Source organism: Papio anubis, chromosome 4 (genome assembly GCF_008728515.1).
Source record: "Papio anubis isolate 15944 chromosome 4, Panubis1.0, whole genome shotgun sequence".
NCBI classification, from domain to species: Eukaryota; Metazoa; Chordata; class Mammalia; order Primates; family Cercopithecidae; genus Papio; species Papio anubis.
In genome coordinates, this window is record NC_044979.1 from 73,478,708 (window position 1) to 73,503,401 (window position 24,694).

Here is a 24,694-nt window from a genome sequence, read left to right on the forward strand (position 1 = left end):
TAACTTTTAAACATACTATATAATGTAAATAAGAATTAACTGAAGAAATATTCCAATAATCATTTCTAAAGTTATTCCTACTGCAGTCTTTCCCCTGTTAATAAGTAGTCTCTGAAACCACTGTTTAAGCCAGAAATAGAAATCACCTTTGATTCTCCCTCTCCCTAATCCATCACATACAATCCATCAGCAAGTTATGTCAATTTTACTTCTAAAATCCAATCTGTCCACTTTTCTGTCATTTCCTCTGTTTCCACCTTTGCCCAAACTATTAAAACAAATGAAGCCACCAGGGTAAGGAGTAAAGAGTTTTCTTGGAAGTACAAATATTTAGTAAATACTACAATTGGTGGCAGAAGGAAACGAGATAGAAGAGAAGCTAAAAAGGTGGGAAAAACAGAATATACTTGAGATAGGAAGATAATTTAAACAGAAAGAACCAGAGACCTAAAGTTAAATCTCAAGTGCTTCCAGTCTGAAGACAAATAGGACATGTGTGAATTTGGAGTGAATTTGGAATGTGTTAATTACACTGAAGACTACTATACCATGTATAAAACTTTTACTTTATACAACTTCCAAATGATTATTGAGAAGATTTCTGTATCTTTTTTTTCACTGTGAAAACTTCCAGATTGAAAAAGTACAAACAAAATAATTGAGTAATACTTTAGGACTTCTTTATGTTTATTCTCTTGTATCAGTTTTCAAGTAATTGAATAAATACAAATTGGATCTTTGGGTTTTTTTTGTTTTATTTTGGTAGGGGATACTCAACTTGATTGAAGGATCTAAAGGCTGATGTTCAAATTCATCGTGCTAAAAATATTTCAAGAAACCCAAATAGGAAAAGAGGGAGTTACCTCTCTTTGCTGAGGATATGATTCTATATCTAGAAAACTCTAATGATTCCACCAAAAAACTCCTGAAACTGAGAAATGACCTCAGTAAAGTTTCAGAATACAAAATCAATGCATAAAAAATCAGTAGCATTTCTATATACCAATAACATTCAAACTGAGAACCAAATTAAGAACACAATTCCATTTACAATAGCCACAAAAAGAATAAAATACCTAGGAATACATCTAACCAAGGAGGTGAAAGAACTCTACAATGAGAACTACAAAACATTGCTGAAAGGAAGAATAGATAACACAAACAAATGGAAAAACATTTCACGTTCATGATTAGAAGAATGAATATTGCTAAAATGTCTATACTGCCCAAAGCAATCATTGGATTCAATGCAATTCCTATCAAATTACCAACGTCATTCTTCACAGAATTAGAAAAAACTATTCTAAAATTCACATGAAACAAACAAACAAAAAACCAGCCTGAATAGCCAAAGCAATTCTAAGCAAAAAGAACAAAGCCAGAGGCATCTCATTACCCAACTTCAAGCTATACCACAAGGCTGTAATAACCAAAACAGCATGGTACTGGTACAAAACCAGACACATAGACAAATAGAACAGAATAGAGAAGCCAGAAATAAAGCTGCACATGTACAACCTACTGATCTTCCACAAAGTCAATGAAAATAAACAATAGGGAAAGAACACTTTATTCAATAAATGTTGCTGGGGAAACTGGTGAACCACATGCAGAAGAATGAAATTCAAACCCTACTTCTCGCCATATACAAAAATTAGCTCAAGATGGATTGAAGACTTAAATGTAAGTCCTCAGCCTATAGAAATCCTAGAAGAAAAACTGGAAAATACTCTTCTGGACATTGACCTAGGCAAATAATTTATGACTAAGTCCTTAAAAGCAAATGCAACAAAAACAAAAACTAAGTGGTACCTAATTAAAGAGCTTCTGCACAGCAAAAGAAAGCAGCAACAGAGTAAACAAACAACCTACAGAATGGGAGAAAATATTTGCAAACTATGCATCTGACAAAGGACTAATATCCAGAATCTATAAGGAACTTAAAAAAATAAACAAACAAACAAAAAAACCACTAAAGAGTGGGCAAAGAACATAAATAGACACTTCTCAAAAGACATAAAAGCAGCCAACAAATCTATAAAATATGCTCAACATCACTAATTATCAGAGAAATGCAAATCAAAACCACAATGAGATATCATCTCACACCAGTCAAAATGGCTACTACTAAAAAGTAAAAAAATAACAGATACTGGTGAGGTTGCAGAGAAAAGGGAACATTCAAGTACTGTTAATGGGATTGTAAATTAGTCCAGCCCATGTGGAAAGCAGTTTCAAGATTTCTCAAAGAACTAAAAATAGAATTATCATTCAACTCAAGTTATTCCATTACTGGGTATATACCCAAAGGAAAGTAAATCATTCTACCAAAAAGACAACTGCACTCACATATTTATCACAGCACTATTCAAACACATGGAATTAACATAGGTGTCCATCAATGGTGGATGAATAAAGAAAATGTGATACGTATATACCATGAAATACTACAGAGCCATGAGAAAGAACAAAATCATGTCCTTTGCAACAACATGGACGCAACTAAAGGCCAATATCCTAAGTGAATTAACATAGAAACAGAAAACGAAATACTACATATTCTCACTTATAAGTGGGAGCTAAACAGTGGGTATACATAGACGTAACAGTGGGTACAATAGACAGTGGGGACTCCAAAAGCCAGGTGGAGGATAGAAAAATTACCTATTGGTTACTATGTTTACTATTTGGGTGATGAGTTCAATCAAAGCCCAAACCTCAGCATCATGCAATATATCCATGTAACAAAACTGAACATATACCTGCTGAATTTAAATTTTTTTAAATAAAAAAATAAATATTTTTTAATTAAAAATGTCATTTTTAGTCTTTTAGAGGAAGTTGTTCTCTCATCTAGGCAAACAAAAATTTGGCTTGGAAAATATTTCTTTACCTCATAATCTTAAAAATTTTAAATGAAAAGTGTCTAAATTTCCTCCAATATTCTTCATTAAATGATGTTTAATCTATATTTAAGAAATATCATGCCAGTTGTTGTGGCTCACACGGGTAATCCCAGCACTTTGGGAGGATGAGGCAGGAGGATTGCTTGAGCCCAGGAGTCCAAGACCAGAGCAGGCAGGCAACATGATGAAACCCTGTCACTACAAAAAAAAAAATACAAAAATTAGCTGGGCGTGGTGTCCTGTGCCTGTGATCCCAGCTACTGGGGATGCTGAAGTGGGTGGATCACTTGAGCCCAGGAGTTCAAGGCTGCAGTAAGCTGTGATCACATCACTGCATTCCAGCCTGTGCAACAGAGCAAGACTCTGTCTCAAAAGAAAAAAAGAAATATTAATATTTACTAAATGTAAGGCATACTCATGTATTAAAACAGTTGTCCCAAACCTTCTTGGCATCAGAGACCAATTTCATGGAAGACAATTTTTCCATGGACCGGATGGGTATGACGGATGGTTTCCAGATGAAAATGTTTCACCTCAGATCATCAGGCATTAGTTAGATTCTCATAAGAAGCACGCAACCTAGATCTCTCTCATGCACAGTTCACAATAGCATTCGTGCTCCTATGAGAATCTGATGTCTCCATTGAGATGATAGAAGGCGGAGCTCAGGTGGTAATGCTCCTTCACCAACTTTCACCTCCTGCTGTGCAGCCTGGTTCCTAACAGGTCACAGACTGGTACTGGTCCATGGCCCAGTGGGTGGGACACACGTATTAAAAGATAATTTTTAAAAGAAGATATTATGACTTTCAAACAGATATAAAGTGAACATGTGTCAAAACTTTTATTTATTTAGCTCATTAATTAATGAGGGAACCAATAAGATGTAACAACTGGTTTAAAGAAAAATTCAAAGGACCACACATATATAGGTCAGCAGAAATTGTGAAATAAATTTGCTTAATAGATGTAAAAACTTAAATCTGTTCAATATCCAGAGGGCAATAATCAACTGACTCTCAAATGAGAGACAATTTGCATTTCTATGGACAAGAATCATTTGCATTACTACAAGTACTAGATAATATAGTATAATTATGTATTATAGTTATTTTACGGCAATGTAAAACAAAGCAAGATACACAAACCCCCATAGAATCAGATAATCTGAACAATGCCCAATTTTCCACTGATGACAACCATATTTTTTCTCAATTTCTAAGTTTTTCACGTTTTCCCTACATATAATATAACAAGGACTAAGTTCCTGTGCCCCAATGTATAAAGTATGGAGGGAGGGGGATGAGGAAAAGGAAAATAAACGTAGTAACTGAATAGTTTATAAGGTTCAGTGGGATATATCCCAAAAAACAGAACTGATAATTTCCCAATTACACACAATATGCACAAGTAATGAAGATATCTGTTCTGATTGGATGGTGCCTGTGTTGAAGGCATACTTAAGCATATATAGAAACAAAATGCTATGAGAAATGAAAAAAAGGAAAAGATTTATATTCCCATAAGGAAGTATGGCACAAGTTCATGGAAAAAGCAAAATGTAGCAGGTCTTTAAAACAGAAAGATTTTAAATAAGTAGAATATGAGATGTGGAGGTGGGAAATATTTCAACTTAAGGGAATAGTAAGAGAAAAGCCACATACGTAATGTTCCTGACTTGTAGTTTAGCATGGTTTGATGAAATCAGAGCTAAGAGAGGGAGATTTAGGCCAAATCACGAACAATCTTAAACATGTTGACAGGTTTGTTATTCATTTTGTTCCAATAAAGAACCACCAGAGATTTTGAGCAGGTGCATGACAAGATCAAATGTAAGTCTTAGACAAAAAATGCTAGTAGCAATTGGAAAAAAGAGATTGAAAAAGTGAGAAACTAGAGGCAAGGAATCCAGTAGAGCCTGTTGCAATGGTCAGGATAGAGCCTAAACCAGAGCATTCTGGAGAGGAAAAGAAAAACTTTGGGGAAGGCAGGGTGAACAGGATATGTTGATTCATTAGGTAAGTGATTCCAATTTTTGTGACTCTGAGTTCACATTCGTTAAAAATTGGAGCATGCACTCCTCCAACTTTTGCATATTTATTTAGTTACAAATTATATACTGCTCTACTAAGGTACCAATACAATACATGTAATTTGAAACATTCATACATGCTCACAAATTTTTTTTTGCTCTCAAAGAGTAAAGATTTAATTCATGTTTTGGTGCTTAGTTTCTAAATGTCTTGCTAATGTTGATGGCTTTATATCAGTAGTAACTCTCAAAGCACTGTACATTTACAGCAAGGTCTATAAATCCTTATTTCAAACAGTTTTGATAATTTTATTTTTTTCTGATATCTTACAGATTTAAGTGACCATGATATATATATGTATGATATATATATACACACACACACACACACATACATACTTTTGTTTTAAGCATATAATGTAACTAATAAAGAGTTGAGTTTTTTGGTTTTTGTTTTTTTTCTGAGACAGAGTCTCACTCTGTCACCCAGGCTGAAGTGCAGTGGTGTGATCTTGGCTCACTGCAGCCTTGACCTCCCATGCTCAGGTGATCCTGCTACCTCAGCCTTCTGAGTAGCTGGGACTACAGGCATGCGCCACCGCGCCACCACACTTGGCTAATTTTTATCTTTTCTATAGAGACAGGGTTTCACTATGTTGCCCAGGCTGGTCTTGAACTCCTGAGCTCCAGCACTCTGCCCACCTTGGTCTCCCGAAATGCTGGGATTACAGGCAGGGTTTCACTACGTTGCCCAGGCTGGTCTTGAACTCCTGAGCTCCAGTATTCTGCCCACCTTGGTCTCCTGAAATGCTGGGATTACAGGCAGGGTTTCACTATGTTGCCCAGGCTGGTCTTGAACTCCTGAGCTCAAGCACTCTGCCCACCTTGGTCTCCCGAAATGCTGGGATTACAGGTAGGAGCCACCATGCCCAGTGTAAAGGGTTTTTTTTTTTTTTTTTTGAGTTGGAGTCTCACTCTGTTACACAGGCTGGAGGAGAGTGGCATGATTTCGGCTCACTGCAACCTCTGCCTCCCAGGTTCAAGAGATTCTCATGATTGAGCCTCCCAAATAACTGGGACTACAGGTGCCTGCCACCACAGCTGGCTAATTTTTGCATTTTTAGTAGAGATGGGGTTTCACCATGTTGGCCAGGCTGGTCTCGAACTCCTGACCTCAAGTGATTCACCCACCTTGGCCTCCCAAAGTGCTTGGATGCCTGGCCAAAACCCTATACTTTAGATGAGTAGAAGGCAGAGTAGAAAGAAGATAAGTCAAAGATTAGCAGAAATTACTTGAAGGATAGTGTGCCAATGAACTAAAGGGAAAATTTAAAGGATGAACAAGGTTTAGAAGGAAAATAAAACTTGTTTTCCAACACATTGAATCTGAGGTACTATGAGAGTCACTGAAGCTGTCCCTGAGGTATATGAAAATCAGAGGACCATGAGAAGCCAGGTTGCACGTGTGGATCAGGAGTGATAGTTGAAGTCAACTTACAATTTAGTTTTGCTAAGAAGAGAAATAGGCAAATGAGAAACTTGAAAAGCACTTTTAAAAAGGGGCTTTGAGAAAGCAAGAGGAGTCTTCGGAGATGCATGAGAAAGGTAAGAGGAGAGATTTGAATAAAGCAAATATTTCAAGGAAGATGCACAGCCAAGAAGAATAAAGCTAAGATAAATACGTTGAATTTGGTAATTTAGGATGTGGCCCTCATTTGAAAGAGTGGTTTAAATAAAGTAGTAGGGACATAAGTTAGTTTTCACGTAAAGAACTGACAAGTAGTTAAAATAAACTTTTTTTAAATGGGGAAAGTAACCACAAACTGTTCCTTCAGAAGTGTGGTGGTGAAAAAAGAGAGATTGTGTGTGGTCCATTAAGGAAGATAGGATGCATTTGGCAAACAATGAAGAGAGATAAATTAAAGGTAGAAATAAGGAAGGTGAACTTAGGAGACCAGATTCTCAATGAAATGATATTGATATAATCATAGACACAGGTGAGAGTGACAGTTTTGGGAAAGGGGAAGAGGAATTTTTCTTTGAATCAGAAGGGAAAAGATAAAGTATAGCAGTTTGTTTTAAAGTAATACATAGGGCTGGCGTTGTGGCTCATGCCTGTAATCCCAGCAGTTTGGGAGGCCGAGGCAGGTGGATCACCTAAGGTCAGGAGTTCGAGACCAGCCTGGCCAGCATGGTAAAACCTCGTCTCTATTAAAAATACAAAAATTAGCCAGGTATGGTGGTGCACACCTGTAGTCTCAGCTACTCAGGAGACAGGCAGGAGAATCGCTTCAACCTGGGAGGCAGAGGTTGCAGTGAGCCAAGATCACACCACTGCATTCTAGCTTGGGTAACATAGTGAGACTCCATATCAAAAAATAAAAATAAAAATAAAAATAGAAGTAATGCACAGGTTGAGAGAGTTTCTGTCAGATGGTTTCTGTCTCTCTCTTTTTAAAATATTATTAAGGTGTGAGGTAACCTGCTGAGCATTAGTAAACATTCTGGATAGCTCAGGGGTAAGGAAATAAACATGGAGCCACTAACTAGTTTTTAGCAGGAAATGACATTATCAGATTTTAATTTAAGAAAGTTCTGTCTGGTAAGAGGTATGGCAGAATGTCAGTAGGATTGGATTTTGAGTGACCTGAGAAAGATGAGTAAAAGGATAAGAAGTGCAGGCAAGAAATCATCCCTTAACCAAGGTAACAGCAAGTGGATAGAAAGGGGGCAACACAGTTGAGAGTTATTTAGAAGGAAGCAAGAATGACTCAAACACTTGCTTGGATAGCTGGGTTAATGGCAAAAACTTAGGCATAAAGGTTGAAAGTAGATAAAGGAGAAGGAAGGTGATGAGTTTGTTTAGGAAATGGTAAGTATTAGGCACCTGAAGCATATCCTAGTAGGGAGATCCAGTAGGCAGGTGGTTCTTACAGCATGAGGATAGATAAATATGGACTGACATAATCAGGCGTGTGTGTGTGCGTGCATGCGTGCATGTGTGTGTGTATAAGGAAATTGATCCCATGGCAGTGGTGGGACCACAAATAATGGCTAAGTGATCCTAAGATCACTTAAAAACAGCAAGAAGTGGGCTGAAAACAGAGTCCCTGCTCTGTCTTAGATGGATACCAAATAAGGAAGAATGGTCAACAATGTCAGGTGCCACAGAATGGTCCAGGAAGATAAGGAATATAAAGTGTCCCTTGGATTTAACAAGTGGTCATACCACACAGTCTTGGTGAAGAACAATGAAGTGGCCGAGGAGAGAATGCTAATTGAGCCGGTGAAGGCAGAGAGTCAATGTCCGGAGCTGCGCGCCCCGGCCATAGCAAATAATAATTAATGATTAAACGCCTGAGCTCTATTCCTTTCCACCTTCTACCTCCTCCCTAGATTTGTTGTTTCTCTTTTGTATCAATACCTCATAAAAGATGGCGCTCTTCCTGTTTTTCTTTACCTGTCCCCCCCCCCCCCCCCCCCGAGAAAATTGTTACTTTGTAGCGCAGGCACCATCCTGCACCCGGGAAAATTACCAACTGACAGCGCAGGCGCAACATGACATCCGACCGGAGAAACCAATACCTACCTAGCCACACCCTCTGCGATGAGATCATCTCCGCCTCTGGCCCAACCTCTTCCCCTCCAAGTGTATATAAGGCGTTGCATTACCGCCATTAAACGAGACTTGATCAGAGCACTGTCTTGTCTCCATTTCTCGTGTCTCTTGTCCCCCAAATTCCCACTCCCTCCTCCAGGGCCTGCTTCGAGGATCCCGTGGGCCGGGATAAGTCAACACTGCTCTTTCTAGATGTTTGCAAGAGGAGGAAAGAGTTGACCATGTAAACACACAGGAAGAGTGTCCATGGGTGTTTTTCATATAAAAACAAATTCTTTTGGAGGAAGGCAAACAGCAAGGAGATAGGAAGAACTGGAAGACACTGAAAAAGGATGATTTGCATAGGGATAACTGATGGAGGAATCAACATCCTCAAGAAAGGAGGACAAGAAAAGATTCAGAGCAGAGGTAGAGAGATTGGCCTTAAACTTGAGAGAAGAAAAAGGAGGTTCACAAGCTATTTACAACATTTCAGAAAGCCTTCTGGAAATTGCAATTAATAGAATGTCAAGTTTCTTTACTTTTTGCACGCATTAACTCAACCCTTTGGGTTAACGCTGGTTACTGCATGCTGATCAGAAATTCTAATTTGCTGTTGATGACATCATAGAAATGTCTAGGATGTGACTGGCAGACCATATATTGTTGGCAGAGTTATCTGGTTTTTACAGTATCCAATTCTTACAGCATGTGATCAACCTCCGATCAGAATGACAGCCAAAATTAAAAGACTATTTGCAGGGAACAGTGCCTAAGTGTTTGTACACTTATTTAACTTTATTGCTTATTAGTATTACATCCATGACAGTGATGTATGTGATTTCATTTAAGTGACAAAATCTTTCAAGATATGAAGTCCATGGATGAAAACATAATAAAAGGTCCTTGGATGAAGAGAATGGGAATGAGTAGACAAGATCTCTACAGTCCCTTCATATCTAATATTCTATAATTTTAAGAGGGGCCAAGTTCAGGAATGGCTAAATGGGAAAGTTGTAAAGAATACTTGACAACACCCCAACTAAACAATGACTCACTCTAAACAAGGCAAGGCAAGTAGAATGGCAAGCAATGTAAATAACCATTCCCATCTGGGAGGCAGCACAAGAAAAAACATTTTAAAAAGGGGTGGGATGGGAGCGAGAAGACAGTAGGGATAACAAGTGCTTTATTAAGGAAATGGAGTGCTGGCTTTATTGAGAATCACAAAACATTAACCAACGTTTAGTAGCGGGGATGATTGCCATAAGCACATAAAAAAAATTTTTTTTTGGCAGGGTGTGGTGGCTCATGCCTGTAATCCCAGCACTTTGGGAGGCCAAGACGGGCCGATCATTTGAAGTCAGGAGTTCGAAACCAGCCTAACCAAAATGGTGAAGCCCCCATCTCTATTAAAATTCAAAAATTAGCCGGGCGTGGTGGTGGGCGCCTGTAATCTCAGCTACTCTGCAGGCTGAGGCAGGAGAATCACTTGAACCCAGGAGGCAGAGGTTGCAGTGAGCCAAGATTGCGCCTCTTGCACTAGAGCCTGGGCGACAGAGACTCCCTCTTAAAAAAAAAAAAAAAATTTTTTTTGACACAACGACCTAGCCAACCTTGTGTAAATACAAGTGAGAGTCAGGCTTTTTTCTCATCAACACCTACACTAAGTTAGGCTCCTTCTATACCTTCCACTCGGTACTTTGGTGTATCTTTGCCCACCAGAACCGGGCAAACTCAGGACATTTAAAAAATGGTTTAAGAGAAACTGGCCAGAGCAGAGAGTTAAGTGTTAAGACTGGTCTTACTTCTTGGGTTGGATGCCAGCAATCCATCAGCCAGCACCATCAACCGTATCCATCAATCCCATCTGGCCAGCACCCAGGGGCAGCCAGATTGACCAGCCAGACAATAATCGACCTTATGGTGTCCTTCCCATCCCGCTGGGCGGGTTCTGGGAGTAGAAGGCTGAGAAAGGGGAGTGTTGGGGAAGGCAGGAGTGGGACGATGTGTACTTTTCTCCCGGAACTGTAGTTCTATTGTCCCAACCTGGGCTCAGGTAGCGGCCAGTAAACTAGGAGACAGCCCTAAGGCTCGCGTCCGGGCCAGGCGGTATCCCTAGTACCCTCTCCCCACACACCCATGGCTCTGCCTCAGCCGCCGCCGCCGCCGCCTGCCGGGGCCCGTGACCCGGTGACCCCGGAGCACTGGGCATCCGGACCCCCCTCGCAGGCGCAGCCGCTATTAAGGCAGGAGGCTAAAGAGGAGGAGGAAGGGGAGGAGACAGGCGTCCAGGGCGCCTGGGGAACCGGCACGGCGGAGCAGCGGCGGCGGGGCTGGGGGGAGGCCGCCGAGTCGGCCGCGGCCGAGGAGGGGCAGGCGGAGGTCGGGGGCGCCGCGGCCGCAGGGTCAGGTTCCCCGGCGGGAGGCGCGGGTGGCGGCCGTGGGGGCTGGCGGCGGATCCTCGCCTGGCTGCAGCGGCAGCAGCCCCAGTGCTGCCCCTGTGCGGCGCCCCTTCCCCGCTCCGCCGCGCACTGTTGTCATGGAGGAACCAAGATGGCGGCTCTGGCCTACAACCTGGGCAAGCGGGAGATCAACCACTACTTCAGCGTGAGGAGCGCCAAGGTGCTGGCGTTGGTGGCCGTGCTGCTGCTCGCAGCGTGCCACCTCGCCTCCCGCCGCTACCGAGGTGAGCGGGCCCTCCCCTCTGCCCGGGCAGGCCGTGGGGGAGGCGGCGACACGGCGACTGGAGGCCGCCCCCCTCTCCCAACACACGCCCACGCGGCCTCCCGCCCGCCCGGCCCGCGAGGGAGGCGGTTCCCCCACGTGCCCCCAGGTGTCCCCAGAAACGGGCCGGCCCCCCAGGCCAACTGAGTGGACCCCAGTGGGGGCCACCACAGGACAATGGCTGGTGGTTCTGGGCCCCCCGAGCCTCCCGCGCTGGGGTCGGGGACGCCTACCCTGGGCCTGGCCCGAGGTGTTGCCAGGGTCCGGCTCCTGAGCGGTCTGGGCTGGGGGAGACGCGCCAGACCAGGGGCTCGCGTGCAGGAGGTCTGACAGGCGGCCCTTGGGGGCAGCTCGGGGCGCATGAAGCCCAAGGCCGCCTTACAAGGGGCATCGCTGCCAGGAGTGGGGTCGCAAGTCCTGCCTCTTAAGAGTCCGGCTCTTTAGCCTTTGTTTAATTTTGCCTCTGCCCTGTAAAACTCAGTCTGGGCTGTTGGACAGCGGCAAGGGCCGCCCCCATGTTCCTTTGCCAAAAGGGCGACAGCTGGCAAAAGATGCCTGTGGCCAAATGGAAGAGGTGCCACCCAGCTTTTGTGATACAGAAACGTTTAAAGACTTCGGAGTGCGCACTTTTTACAAAGTAAAGGCACTGGAGCAGATTCTTGGAAGGAACTTATGGGTTGACAGGCATAAAGGTGGGCAGTTGAAAGCAAATTGTAAGCAGTTTGAAAGCAGGCCTTGGCCATGGGTTTTGAGATTGGTGTAAAGGGGAAAAGGAAATATGACCTTATTTCAGAACGAATTATCTTTCAGTAATCAAGGGATATTTACTTGTCCTTGTTGATTGATTGTTTTTTTCCTCTGTAAAAATGCCACTAAGAGAGAGGCTGACAGGCAAAGGGAAATTAATAATGATAGGATCTTTTATTTTTGGCTCTTAATACTATCAAAGCCATTATCTGGACAGCTCTTGGTGACTGTGAGATTAATCAGTCAAGATGTAATATGTAATGGACAGGTGCAAATTAACGCTGTGCCCGTTTAACTTTACACCTACTTTGGCAAAATATCCATAAACGGGGTGCTGGAGTCTGAGCTGTAGTCTCATCCCAGGAGATCTTTCAAGGTGTAGGGCATTTTGGTCAGTTTTGCTGCTTTATTTCTTCCAGCTCCTGAGAATGAAAAATCTTATACTCTAGAGCCATACTGGGTGAACAGCTTTTAATATACTAATGTGATAAAAATATATAGATTCTTTATAACCTTTTGGCCTCTCTCCAGCTCTCTCCAGATTACAGCCATATGACCTGGCAAGGCCTTGGTTCGTCTACAATCATGTAAAACTAGCAATGTTGATGCATTGATTTGTGGTAGTTTTGAGGAAATATTTCTTTTAACTACTATTAATCATTTTATGCCAATTTGGTGTAAAATAACCATAATTTAATTCAATTTTGTGTATGTGATGGTAGTAGAAATTTTGTAACTACAGTACTGTTGTCCTAAGATAAACATCTAGTCCCCTGCCTTTTATTTTTTTGTGCTTTTTATCTTTTGATAAGCTTGGAATACTATGATTTTTAGATTATAGATTTCATCTTATCAAGATCTGTCATCAGGGAGAATAGAATGTCAGATGGGGACTTATGAGTCAGTGTAGCAATCTAGGATTGTTTGTAAAGCCTCCAGAAGTATGTCATCAGTTTCCATAGGTACTTCAGTGCCTTGAGTGTGAAGCAGTACACCTGGTGTGTGTACTTGCCTAGACTGAATGTCAATAATTTGAACTGAAGACTTTGGGAAAAACAAACATCTTACCAGGAACATCTTAGCCATCCTCATGCTTTGGCAGTATCAAACTGAGTCAGGTGCAATGCCCTTCATACAAAGATAATCATACATTTGACTCACATTATAACTCTTAGGACAGAGGTGGCCAATCTTTTGGCTTCCGTGGGCCACATTGGAAGAAGAATTGTCTTTGGGCCACACATAAAATTAACACTAATGAGAGCTGATGAGCTTAAAAAAAAATTGCAAAAACATCTTGGATTGTTTTAAGAAAGTTTACGAATTCGGGCTACATTCAAAGCCATCCTGGGCCGCCAGCAGCCCAGGCCATGGCTTGGAAAATCTTGCTTTAGAATAAGAAAGGATCTTACATCAGATGAAGGGGATTAGGCTGTGTATTTGGATTTTGAATGTGAGTGTGCTCAGGCAAGGTAGAGTGAATGCAGTTTGGATATTCATATTCAGTATCTCTTGCTTTACAAACTGCCGAAAGTAAAGGAAAGAATTACCCACTACAGAAAGTAAAGCTTGGCAAATACTGTGTACTAACATTGAGCGCTTATATGTCAGGGACTGTTCTACTAAAGGTTTTACATGTTTTAACTCCCTTTGTCTTTATAACCATTCTATGAGGTAGATACAATTACCATATTTCACTCCCTCCTACTATTTTTAACATCTCTGTAATCAGGGTGAGTCTTTAAAACTTTGATTGCATGTCAAAGTTTAATTGGTAACATTTTTTTCTTACTATGACATAAAATAATCATGTGTCTTATAATCAATGGTCTTAGATTCAGTGAATTACAGTATTATTTCCATTTTAAATATGAAGCATGACAGATTAAATGAATCGCCTAAGGATACACAATGACTGAGCTAGGATTTAGATCCCCGTTAGTCTGTCTCATGCCTTATTGTCTTTCTCAGAGCTTCTTAGACAGTGGGGAGTATAGAAAATAGAGGGAGAAAGCATTTTCCAGGGAAACATGGGTTAAACAACTTAGAAACAGTAATTCAGGCTGGGCACAGTGGCTCACGCCTGTAATCCCAGCACTCGGGGAGGCTGAGGCAGGTGGATCACCTGAGGTCAGGAGTTCAAGACCAGCCTGGCCAACATGATGAAACCCCCTCTCTACTAAAAATACAAAAATTAGCCGGGTGTGGTGGCGGGCACCTGTAATTCCAGCTACTCAGGAGGCTGAGGCAGGAGAATCACTTGAACCCAGGAGGCGGAGGTTGCAGTGAGCCAAGATCACATTCCAGCGTGGGCAACAGAGCAAGACTCTGTCTCAAAATAATAATAATAATAATAATAACAATTCAACTTTGTTGTACCAGCTAAGAGTTTTTCTAAATTTTTTTTTTTTTCCAGTCAGGAGGTAATTTTCTAAAAGTTGTTTGTGTAAAGCTTCAAAATCTGACCCGAGCCTACTTTTTGTTACCTATGTTTTTTCGTTATTTTCCCCAGATTTCGGGTTCACAATCTGAATGTGCTTTGCCCATTCACATCTCACAGTTATCTGATTTTCTCTGCCTGCAGTGACTTCTCTCTTGAAAGAAAGTATACGTTCTCCTTCAAGGCCTGGTTCAAATGTCACCCCCACAGCAGTAGGAATTAGCAGTTCAGTTCTGCCAGCAACTTACACTTACTTATTGTGTTGTATTGTAATAATTGGTATCTGCCTACCCACACAGACTGTTGAGCTTCCAAGAGTATCTTACTCGTCTTTAAATCTTTAAATCATCAGACCCTAACACACAATAGGAAATCCTTAAATAACTGTGCATAAATAGATTTCAAAGTCCTTATTTCCTTTTATGTTCTTTTCTGGCTTTAATTGAATTTCATGTTCTAATCTCAATTTTAGAAAGTAGGCTTTATAAAATTATTAATATTATTTTCACATAATAGAATGACATTTTGAAAATAATTACTGCCTTAACTATACTTTTTCCAAATGTTAATCAATTTCCAATATGATGAATCTCAAAATGTCCATTATTAGTTTGATTACAGGTTAAAAACATCGTTTCTGCGACAAATGGCCAATATCTGTAGCCTTAAGGATAGTTCCAATCTGGATAAATTTTAATTTTTTAAATTGATAAAATTAACTTCGAATGCCTTAATTTTATTGAAATCAATTTTTTTTTTTTTTTAAATCACTAAGCATGTTAAATGCCAATGCTAAATGATATTTGATGTTCTGGAGAAAAGTAATTTGAAAGCTTCAGAAATTAAAGCAAGAAAGCAGCAGCTCTGGGTCTCTTAGCCTTTTCTTTCTTTGTGAGAAAGATCCTGATCTTTATGATACCACTTGTAATGAGACACTCCTTGCTTGTCTAAAGATAAATTTTAATGGTGATTTTCAGCACAGACTAAAGTGTAACTTGCTGTATTTTAGGCAAACAAAATGTTCTGTGGACTATACTGTAAACTTCATGATCTGATATTTTAATGGTTGGTAGTAGGAAACACACAGTTTTAGCAGGATGATTCAGTCTAAATTTAGGTGCAGTGTGCCAGAGATAATCTCTTCAAAGGAAAACATAAGTTGGGGTTTATATGGGCCATCAGATGTTTTCTTTAGTTGTTACATTTTATTTTTCAGTTTGTTTTTGTTTGCTTGCTTTTAAAAGTATTTTTCTATCACAGAAAAATCATGCATAAAATTCTGAGATTGTAGATTGACAAACCAGAATGCTTATACTTAAGATAATAGAATAAAGAGGAAGACAGCTATTCATCCAGATAATCTTGGTGTTGGAGATAGCTGAAGTAGATAATTCTGTCTCTTTAGTTTCTTTGTGTGTGTGTGTGTGTGTGTGTGTGTTTCTTGCTTGATTTTTCTGAGCGCTTGGCAACATTTATCTCACATTAGTTGTATTAAAATAGCTATCAAAATTATGCTAGACAATTGAAAATAACCGAAGTTTTGTTTTGGTTTGTCTTTGGTAAATTTGGAAAGGAAAATATGTGCCAACAAATATTTATATATAGTGTAAATATTAAAAAGGTGGCACATTATATTAAGATCTAGATTTACATTTAGTGATTTGATTTTTAAAAATTTCCTTCCTGAGAAAAGAGAACTTGTTTTAGAGTATGAAATTTTATGGAGTTTTTTCTGGATCACATTAATTTATTTTAATCAGGTTATAATAATAGTAGTAATTTATTATTGCTACTATTTTTATTTTGCTGACATATAAAAAAGTCATTCTCTTCTTGCTTTTTTTGGTTGTCTACTTAGCAATCCGTTGTATTAGATTCTGTTAAAATAACTGTACAGTTCCTGTCTTTTGACTGGACCCCAGCGATATGATATAGACACATATGGATTAATTTCAGATACAAGTCTTGTAAAAAACATCTTTGCATTATGAAATGTGTTAAGCCATCATCAACTAGTATTCATTAGCAAATTAAGAATTTCTTCCGTGGAAAGCTCAGTATTCTCTAAAATGCTGTGTTTATAATGCCTTTGGGTTAGTGACAACTTCAAATCTTATTTTGCTATGGTTTTGTTTTATTTTGTTTTGTTTTGACACGGGTTCATCAGATTAGAACTATTGTTTTCCATCAGCTCAACAACTGATTAGCAAGATGTGGGTAGTAGTATTGACTGGAGGCAAAAAAAGTTGTTTGTATTTTAGACACGTTTTCTGGGGAGAAAAGACTGGTTGTTTTGAGATACTGGTATGGCGTTTCCATTCTCTATAAAAACATATTGGTAACCCATATAGATGCATAATCCCAGACACTGAAGTTTGATTAAGGTGTGTTTCTGTCTAGGCTTTTAATTAAAAGACAAAAGGCAAGTAACAACACCCCCCTCCCCCCAAAAAAGGGGAAGGGAGAAAGAAAACAGAAAAGAAAAAGAAGAAAACCTTAAAGGATTAACGCCTAGTTATTTACAACTTACAACTTTTTTAAAAAATAGAAGTGTTGCTAACTTTTAACTTGGTTTAATAGATTTAAAGAGAAATGCTATAAATGTGGAATTTTGGCCTTAATTTTAAACATTTACTAAAGGTTTTAATAAGATTTTACCATGTGGCCATTATAAAAGAATCTTACAAAATTGCTATTTGTAGAAAAATAACTTGTGTGTTTCTACAGTTCTCGTTTTACTCATCCTTAGTTATTTATATAGCTTAATTTTGGTTTTTAGAACTAGAATTAGTTTTTAATAATGGGGAAAATGAAGAACTAATTATTTGTAGTTTACTTAGAGACAGATTATTAAAAAAATATTTGAAATACAAAAAAACCTGGTCAGGCTGCATATACAGTTAACACAAATTTAGTAATTGATATCCTGCTTTCCTTAACCAGTTTCCCATCAATAAGATAGTGCAACATTTTAACTTTTCCTTCCTGTTCTACTTTAGAATTTATGACATAAGAAACAACAACACTTTCAATATTTATGCATACTTATCTTACATTTGTATCATCTTTTGTCTGCATTTTGGCTAAATAATGAGTAACTAGATTGAGAAAAGAGATGTGTTCTTCTACTTTAAATATCTTTGTGTCTTCCTTATCTCTACCCTGAAAAGCTCAATATCCTTTTGGTTCTGCAGTATTCTTCCTCCCAGACTCCTTAGCCTGACCTTAATTAAATGTCAAGTATAACTTGCTATTGACTATTAATAAAGAACTGGAGATTAAATAATATTTTATTATATCCCCATAATTAACCTAAACATCTCATTCTTCCCCCCACAAACCCCCATCCCACCCCATTCATTTGACATGTTTGAGCTTAAATGCCTCCAAACTCTCTTTTAACCCCTTTGGTCATGTATATTTAGCTAATGTACAGTAAAATGTCTAAAAGTGTAGAGCGACTCTTTGCCTCGGTTTACCTGGGACTGAGGAGTTTCCTAGTTATGGAACTTTCTGTTTAAAACTAGGTCTCCACGTATGCTGATGCACTATGTATTATAGTAGTTGAGTAGTTGAATAGGAAGTCATTTCCAAAGTCTTGTCTTTTATCCCTTAAACTTTTTTTTTTTAATTATTAAATTAGATAGAGTCTCGCTCTGTCACCCAGGCTGGAATGCAGTGACATGATCTTGGCTCACTGCAACCTCTGCCTCCCAGGTTCAAGCAATTCTCATGCCTCAGCCTCCTGAGTAGCTGGGACTACAGACGTGTGCCACCACATCTGGCCAATTTTTGTATTCTTAGTAGAGATGGAGTTTCACCATGTTGGCCAGGCTGGTCTTGAACTCCTGACCTTGAGTGATCTGCCCACCTAGGCCTCCCAAAGTGCCGGGATTACAGGTGTAAGCCACCGCGCCTGGCCTCCCTTAAACTTTTCTTTCTCAGCTAGAAGTAGGAGTGATATTCAGATGTAAAGGCTAATTTAAGGTTGAGATGATGTCCCTGGAAAGAAAACCTGAAGCAGAAGGAACTGCCAAAGCAGGGAACGTATCATTTAGGAGTTAGGTGAAGTATAAGCCATCAGTGGCTCTTGTCCTCTTGAATATTAATGTATTAATATTTACCATGTTTCTCATGAATGGGAAATATGAACCTGGACGGTATAGTGAAACATAGAAAACTCTACTTTTTGATTTCAAGGAACTTATATAGGGTCAAGATAGCTGATGTGTAAAATTTTAACTATTGTTTACGACACTGTTGTGTTTAACTGTTTTAGGCAATGATTCATGTGAATACCTTCTCTCAAGTGGCAGATTTCTTGGAGAGAAAGTTTGGCAACCTCACAGCTGTATGATGCATAAATACAAAATCAGGTAACATTTCTTCATTTTGTTGTTTTACTTTTTAGGATGGGTGGAGAGGGGTTGATGAAGCAGTACGTTTCTTCTCTATGCTGGAGTAGAGACTTGCTGACTGTGTGTAGGGCTGATTGCAAATGAAGATTTCCCTGCCCCCTAAAGTTTTAGGGAAAGGCTTTGGCCAATCTGCTTTATCTCAGGTGAGAGATAACTAGGCCTAAGGCAATAATCCTTGAGCAAAAGACTCTTGCTCTGGCACCTGGGTACCTATCTTAATGGAGTTTTTCTAAGGATTAAGAGATAATAGATATAAAGCACCTAACACAGTTAGAATACATCTTAAACATGTAATGAATTGAGCTATTACAGAGAGTTAACTGATCATAGGTACGTGGAGTGGTAAGTTAAACAAACCTGGCCACCGGCTTATAAAGCAATATAATGGTATGTGTAACAATCCAGTACAACTTTCTTCAAAAACAGTGTGCTTTGAAATGCCAATATGGCTGATTTTACTTATTTTAATTAATTTTTCTTTGTTGCTTTCAGTGAAGCAAAGAACTGCCTTGTAGATAAACATATTGCATTTATTGGAGATTCCAGAATTCGTCAATTGTTTTATTCTTTTGTAAAAATAATTAATCCCCAATTCAAAGAAGAAGGAAATAAGGTAAAACTTGTCTATTCCCTTCTGTAGAGTTGTTTTAGAAGTTAACCAACTGAATAGTTACAGGAGGAATGTGTCTCTCCAGATTGAGTAGGAGCTGAAAACATTTTACTTTGATTTTCAGAAAGGTTGGGGAAAAAGAGGGATGACTTGCTTTAATGAGGAAGATGAGAAAAAGAAGTTGTGGCTAAGACATTGGCAGGCTTTTTGTTATAATAACCTAAACTTTTAGTTTTCAGAAGTAATACATTTTTACCATGGAAGAACTTTTAAATTTCCTTAGAAAGAAGACAAAGAGAAAATATACCCCTTATTCTCCTGTTAGTATTTTTCCATACTTCTTTTTGCTCATCTCTTTTTTAAAAAAAATACTAGTAATCTTTTAATATGTGCAATTTTATATCTTCCGTTTTTTCTTCACCACTTATTCATCATTATATAATCAACTTAAGTATCTTCTTAATGGCAGCATATTATTGAGTGGATATAATGTAATTTTACATAATTTCCCACTTTTTAAAGCTTTTTGTAGTTTTCTAATTTTTTGCAGTTAAAAAAGACATTTTAAATTACTTCTTTATGTGAAAACTTTGCTTTTTAAATTATTTCCTTAGGGTGGAATCTCTACAATTCAAATATTAGGTTAAATAACATAAACAGTTAAAAATTATTGATTATGCTGCAAAATTTTTTCAGTTTATACTAATTAGCAATATATTTTGGGGCCTAATTTTCTGCAAACTTTCTGGCATTGGGTGATCATACTATAAATTAAAACAGCAATGCAATAGATTTCTGTTATTGATTTTGTTAGAAAATTTCTCATTTAAAAAATATAACTTTAAAAACTAACAAGGATTAATTTCTTTCTATAAATTAATTAGTTCATTATTTTTTGGTGAATTATCTCATATCCTCTGTTTATACCTTTATAAGTGATCTCAGATTCTAATCATTGTCTTCAAATACCATGTGATTGCGAGAGGGGAATAGCAAAGGGGGAAAGTAGAATACAAGAAAGTAGAGTACAAGAGTAGAGGGGAGTAGCTCATGAATTTATGAAAATCTGCCTGTGGTAAAGAGTTGAAAACTTAGAGGCTTCATAGCTAAGTAGTTTTTAACATAGTGATGATGATACCAGGTCCTAAATCTTTAGCAGCTATTCCATGTGAGAATGAGAATAATGGAAACAAACGATACAGTCAACTTTTCATTTTATTTGCTATCTGTATTTTCCATTTGCATTTATACATACGAAATTATAGAGAAGACTCAAAACTATTTAACATGAAATTATTACAATTTAAAGTGAAAATGTTTAATAAACTTTTATTTTTAATAATTAAAAAAATTATTTTTAATAGAGATGAGGTCTCACTATGTTGCCCAAGCTGTTGTTAAACTTCTGAGCTTAAGCAGTTCTTCCACCTTGACCTCCCAAAGTGCTGGAATTACAGGCATGAGCCACTGTGCCTGCCCAACCTTTAGTAAACTTTTGAAAAGTAGAGAGATTTCTGATTACTATGAAGGTTTTAATATTTCTTGGTTTAAACTTGCATGACTTTCTAAAAATTTGAATAATCCATTTGACAACAGGTAGTTTTAAAAAGCTATAATGGTTTAGTCTGCAACCAAAAGTAGATACAGTATGGTACATTGTTCTTGAGCCCCAGTTACAACACTTAGGTTTCCAGTTTTTAGAGTCTAAGATGCCCAGTTATCCCAAGATTATCAAACGAGATATCAGACAAGATTAATTTATATGCATTTAAAAAGAAACAAAGATTGTGTGTCCTGGTCTTAAAGAGACAGTTTTCAAGAAAATATTTAAATCAAGCTGCTAGTGGAGCATTTGCCAAATTATATGTTACCTTGTCTCTGCACACCTTGAGGACAGAAATTACATACCATCATTATTATTTTTAAATATATTTCTTGTGCCTAGCATAATCTGGCATATTATAAAAGCTTATTAATTTTATTTAAAGCCTGATATGGGTATGTCTGGGTAGAATAGGAATATTGAAGATAATTCTTTGTTTGAATTTGGTTTATTTTCTGTATCGAGGCAAATTTTTTAAAAAAGAGACTTTAGAGGTGAATTTTTTCAAATTATGCTTTGTGGGAAACTAGTTCTGTGAGAAGCTTTGGGCAAATGAATTTGGGCAGAGCTAGATATCGTATCTCCCTCTTAGATAGTTTTAATTTAGTCTGGGATATTAAAAACTTGAGAAGTCTTATAATAAAGAAATCCATTTTGTGTTGCTTCCAGCCATAGGGCCGACTGGATACTCTGGGGACTCCTTCTACATCAAACCAACTGGAGCCTAGGTTTAAAAAAATACTGTCGATGGGCTGGGTGTGGTGGCTCATGCCTGTAATCCCAACACTTTGGGAGGCTGAAGCAGTCGGATCACGAGGTGGAGATGGAGACCATCCTGGCCAACATAGTGAAATCCCGTCTCTCCTAAAAATACAAAAATTAGGCCGGCCGTGGTGGCTCATGCCTGTAATCCCAGCACTTTGGGATGCCGAGGCGGGCGGATCAACTGAGGTCAGGAGATCGAGGCCATCCTGGCCAGCATGGTGATACCCCATGTCTACTAAAATGCAAAAAATTAGCTGAGTGTGGTGGCATGTGCCTGCAGTCCCAGCTACTCGGGAGGCTGAGGCAGGAAAGTCACTTGAACCCAGGAGGTGGAGGTTGCAGTGAGCTGAGATCAAGCCACTGCACTCCAGCCTGGTGACAGAGTGAGACTCTGTCTCAAAAAGAAAAAAAAAAAAAGAATAGTAGCATTAAAGTTCTGAAAGTAAGTTTTAACCCAGAATTGTATACCTGGAATTAAAATTTCTGCATTCTTGAGATGTATTATAGGACATTCTCAGGTATATGAAAATAATGAGGGTTTACTATAAAATAGACTTAACACTAAAGGAATTTCTGAAGGATAAACAGGAATGAGGGAAATGTTCAGAAAAAAATTATCTGAAATATAAGAAGCAATGGTTTAAGAAAATAGTAAACGTATATAAATCTCAACAATGTATAAAATATCTTTTGCAGTTAGTGAAAAGACAGAACTAAAGAACTAGCTAATAATAGCATATATATCAAGGGTAAATGATCACAAAGTGTTCTAATGTACTCTATATTCTCTAAAATATTGTGTTTTTTAAAAACTTAAAGATGCACAGTAAAACTTCAAGAATAAGGACCGAAAGAAAGAATAGAATTAGGATGTATACATTTCAACCAAAAGAATAAAAAAATTAAGCAAAAACCAAACCCATCTAATGCCAAATGTATTTTATACATATGCATACACATGCATATACCATACACATATATATGATATACATACACATATTTATATGTCTATGTAAAAAGCTGTTTTTACATATATTATACATATATGAAAAAGCTACATATATGTGGCAGGAATAGAAATTAAAAAGTGAGATGATAAAGCCGGGCGCTGTGGCTCACACCTGTAATTCCAGCACTTTGGGAGGCCGAGGTGGGTGGATCACGAGGGCAGGAGATCAAGACCATCCTGGCTAACACAGTGAAACCCTGTCTCTGCTAAAAACACAAAAAATTAGCTTGTGTGATGGTGGGCGCCTGTAGTCCCAGCTACTCGGGAGGCTGAGGCAGGAGAATTGCGTGAACCCTGGGAGACGGAGCTTGCAGTGAGCTGAAATCGCTGGAGTGCAGCCTGGGTGACAGAGTGAGACTCCATCTCAAAAAAAAAAAAAAAGCAAAAAAGTGAGATGGTAAAAACATTTATAGTCAAAATAAATGCAAGTAGCCTAAACTTACGAGCTAAACACAGATTTTTCAAATTGCTCTTAAAGAGAACTTTCTGCTGGTTAAAAAGACATACTTAAAATAAAAAGGACATGAAAAGGTTTTAATTAAAAATGAAAAAGGATTCACCAGATAAATACTAAAGAAAGTTAAGTCATATCAGTATGAGATAAATAGATTTTAAGGCAAAAGCATTTTCAGGGATACAGAAAGTCACTTTCTAATGACAAAGAATTCAGATAACTAAGATTTTAAACTTGTAGGCATCTAATAAATTAGCCTTAAAATTTATAAAGCAAAAATACAACTACAAGGAGAAATTGGCAAATTCTCACTCATAGTGGGAGAATTGCATACTGCTCTCAATTAATGATAGAACAAGCAAATAAAACTAGTAAACATACAGTAGACCATTAACATGCTTGATTCTATAACCTTATAGCTCAATAATTTAGAAAATACACTTTACAATCAGGGAATATGTTTGTTTCAAGAATGCATGGAACTTTTGAATTATTTTTATTTTTATTTTTCCTTTTTTTTGAGATGGAGTCTTTCTCTGTTGCCCAGGCTGGAGTGCAGTGGTGCAGTCTCAGCTCTGGTTCACGCCGTTCTCCTGCCTCTGCCTCCCCGGTAGCTGGGACTACGGGTGCCCGCCACCACGCCCAGATAATTTTGTTTTTGTATTTTTAGTAGAGACGGGGTTTCACCGTGTTAGCCAGGATGGTCTCGATCTCCTGACCTTGTGATCTGCCCGCCTCGGCCTCCCAAAGTGCTGGGATTAAAGGTGTGAGCCAGTGCACCTGGCCAGCTTTTTGATTTTTAATGTGTATTACACCATTAAACAAATTCCAACAATATCAGAGAATTGGTGTCATTCTTTCTTTAAGTTACTTTATATCAAACTTAACCTGGTAAAAATTCTAGAAGCCTACGGTAAATGTTCTTAATGGTGAAATGTCAGACATATTTCCATTAAAATCAGGAAAAAGACAAGGATGTTCATTACTGCTGCTTCTATTCAACATTGTATTAGAGATTCTAGCCAAAAAAGATAATCTAAAGATGTAAGGATTGGAAAGAAATAAACTTAGGAGTTCATATGATACAATTCTCTACATAGAAAATCCCAAAGAATTTATAGAAAATTTGCTAGAAGTAATAAAGATTTTAACAAGGTAGCTGATTATAAGATGTACATACAAAAATTGTGATACCTCAACAAAGCTGTTAAAAATTAACACATATCTACATGCCAACAATGTAGAGTTCTAAAGGCTTTTAAAATATATCATGTGCAATAGTAACAACAACAACTATATGTTACATAAGAATAAACAGCAAATGTGGAAGATCTGTATGCAGAAAAGCTATAAAAAATTTTTGGAAGACAGTTCCAAATGACATA

The 24,694-nt window shown here is 38.4% G+C and overlaps 1 protein-coding gene across 1 annotated transcript in view; it reads left to right on the forward strand.

Moving 5' to 3' along the window:
- Positions 1-10,489: 10,489 nt before the first annotated feature.
- The window catches only part of CASD1 (CAS1 domain containing 1), a 48,889-nt gene continuing 34,684 nt past the window's right edge, over positions 10,490-24,694 (forward strand). The window contains exons 1-3 of the mRNA XM_031665291.1: positions 10,490-11,225; positions 18,730-18,826; positions 19,361-19,481. Coding sequence (XP_031521151.1) covers positions 10,679-11,225; positions 18,730-18,826; positions 19,361-19,481 — 765 coding nt within the window. The 5' untranslated portion in view covers positions 10,490-10,678. The remainder of the gene's footprint in view (positions 11,226-18,729; positions 18,827-19,360; positions 19,482-24,694) is intronic.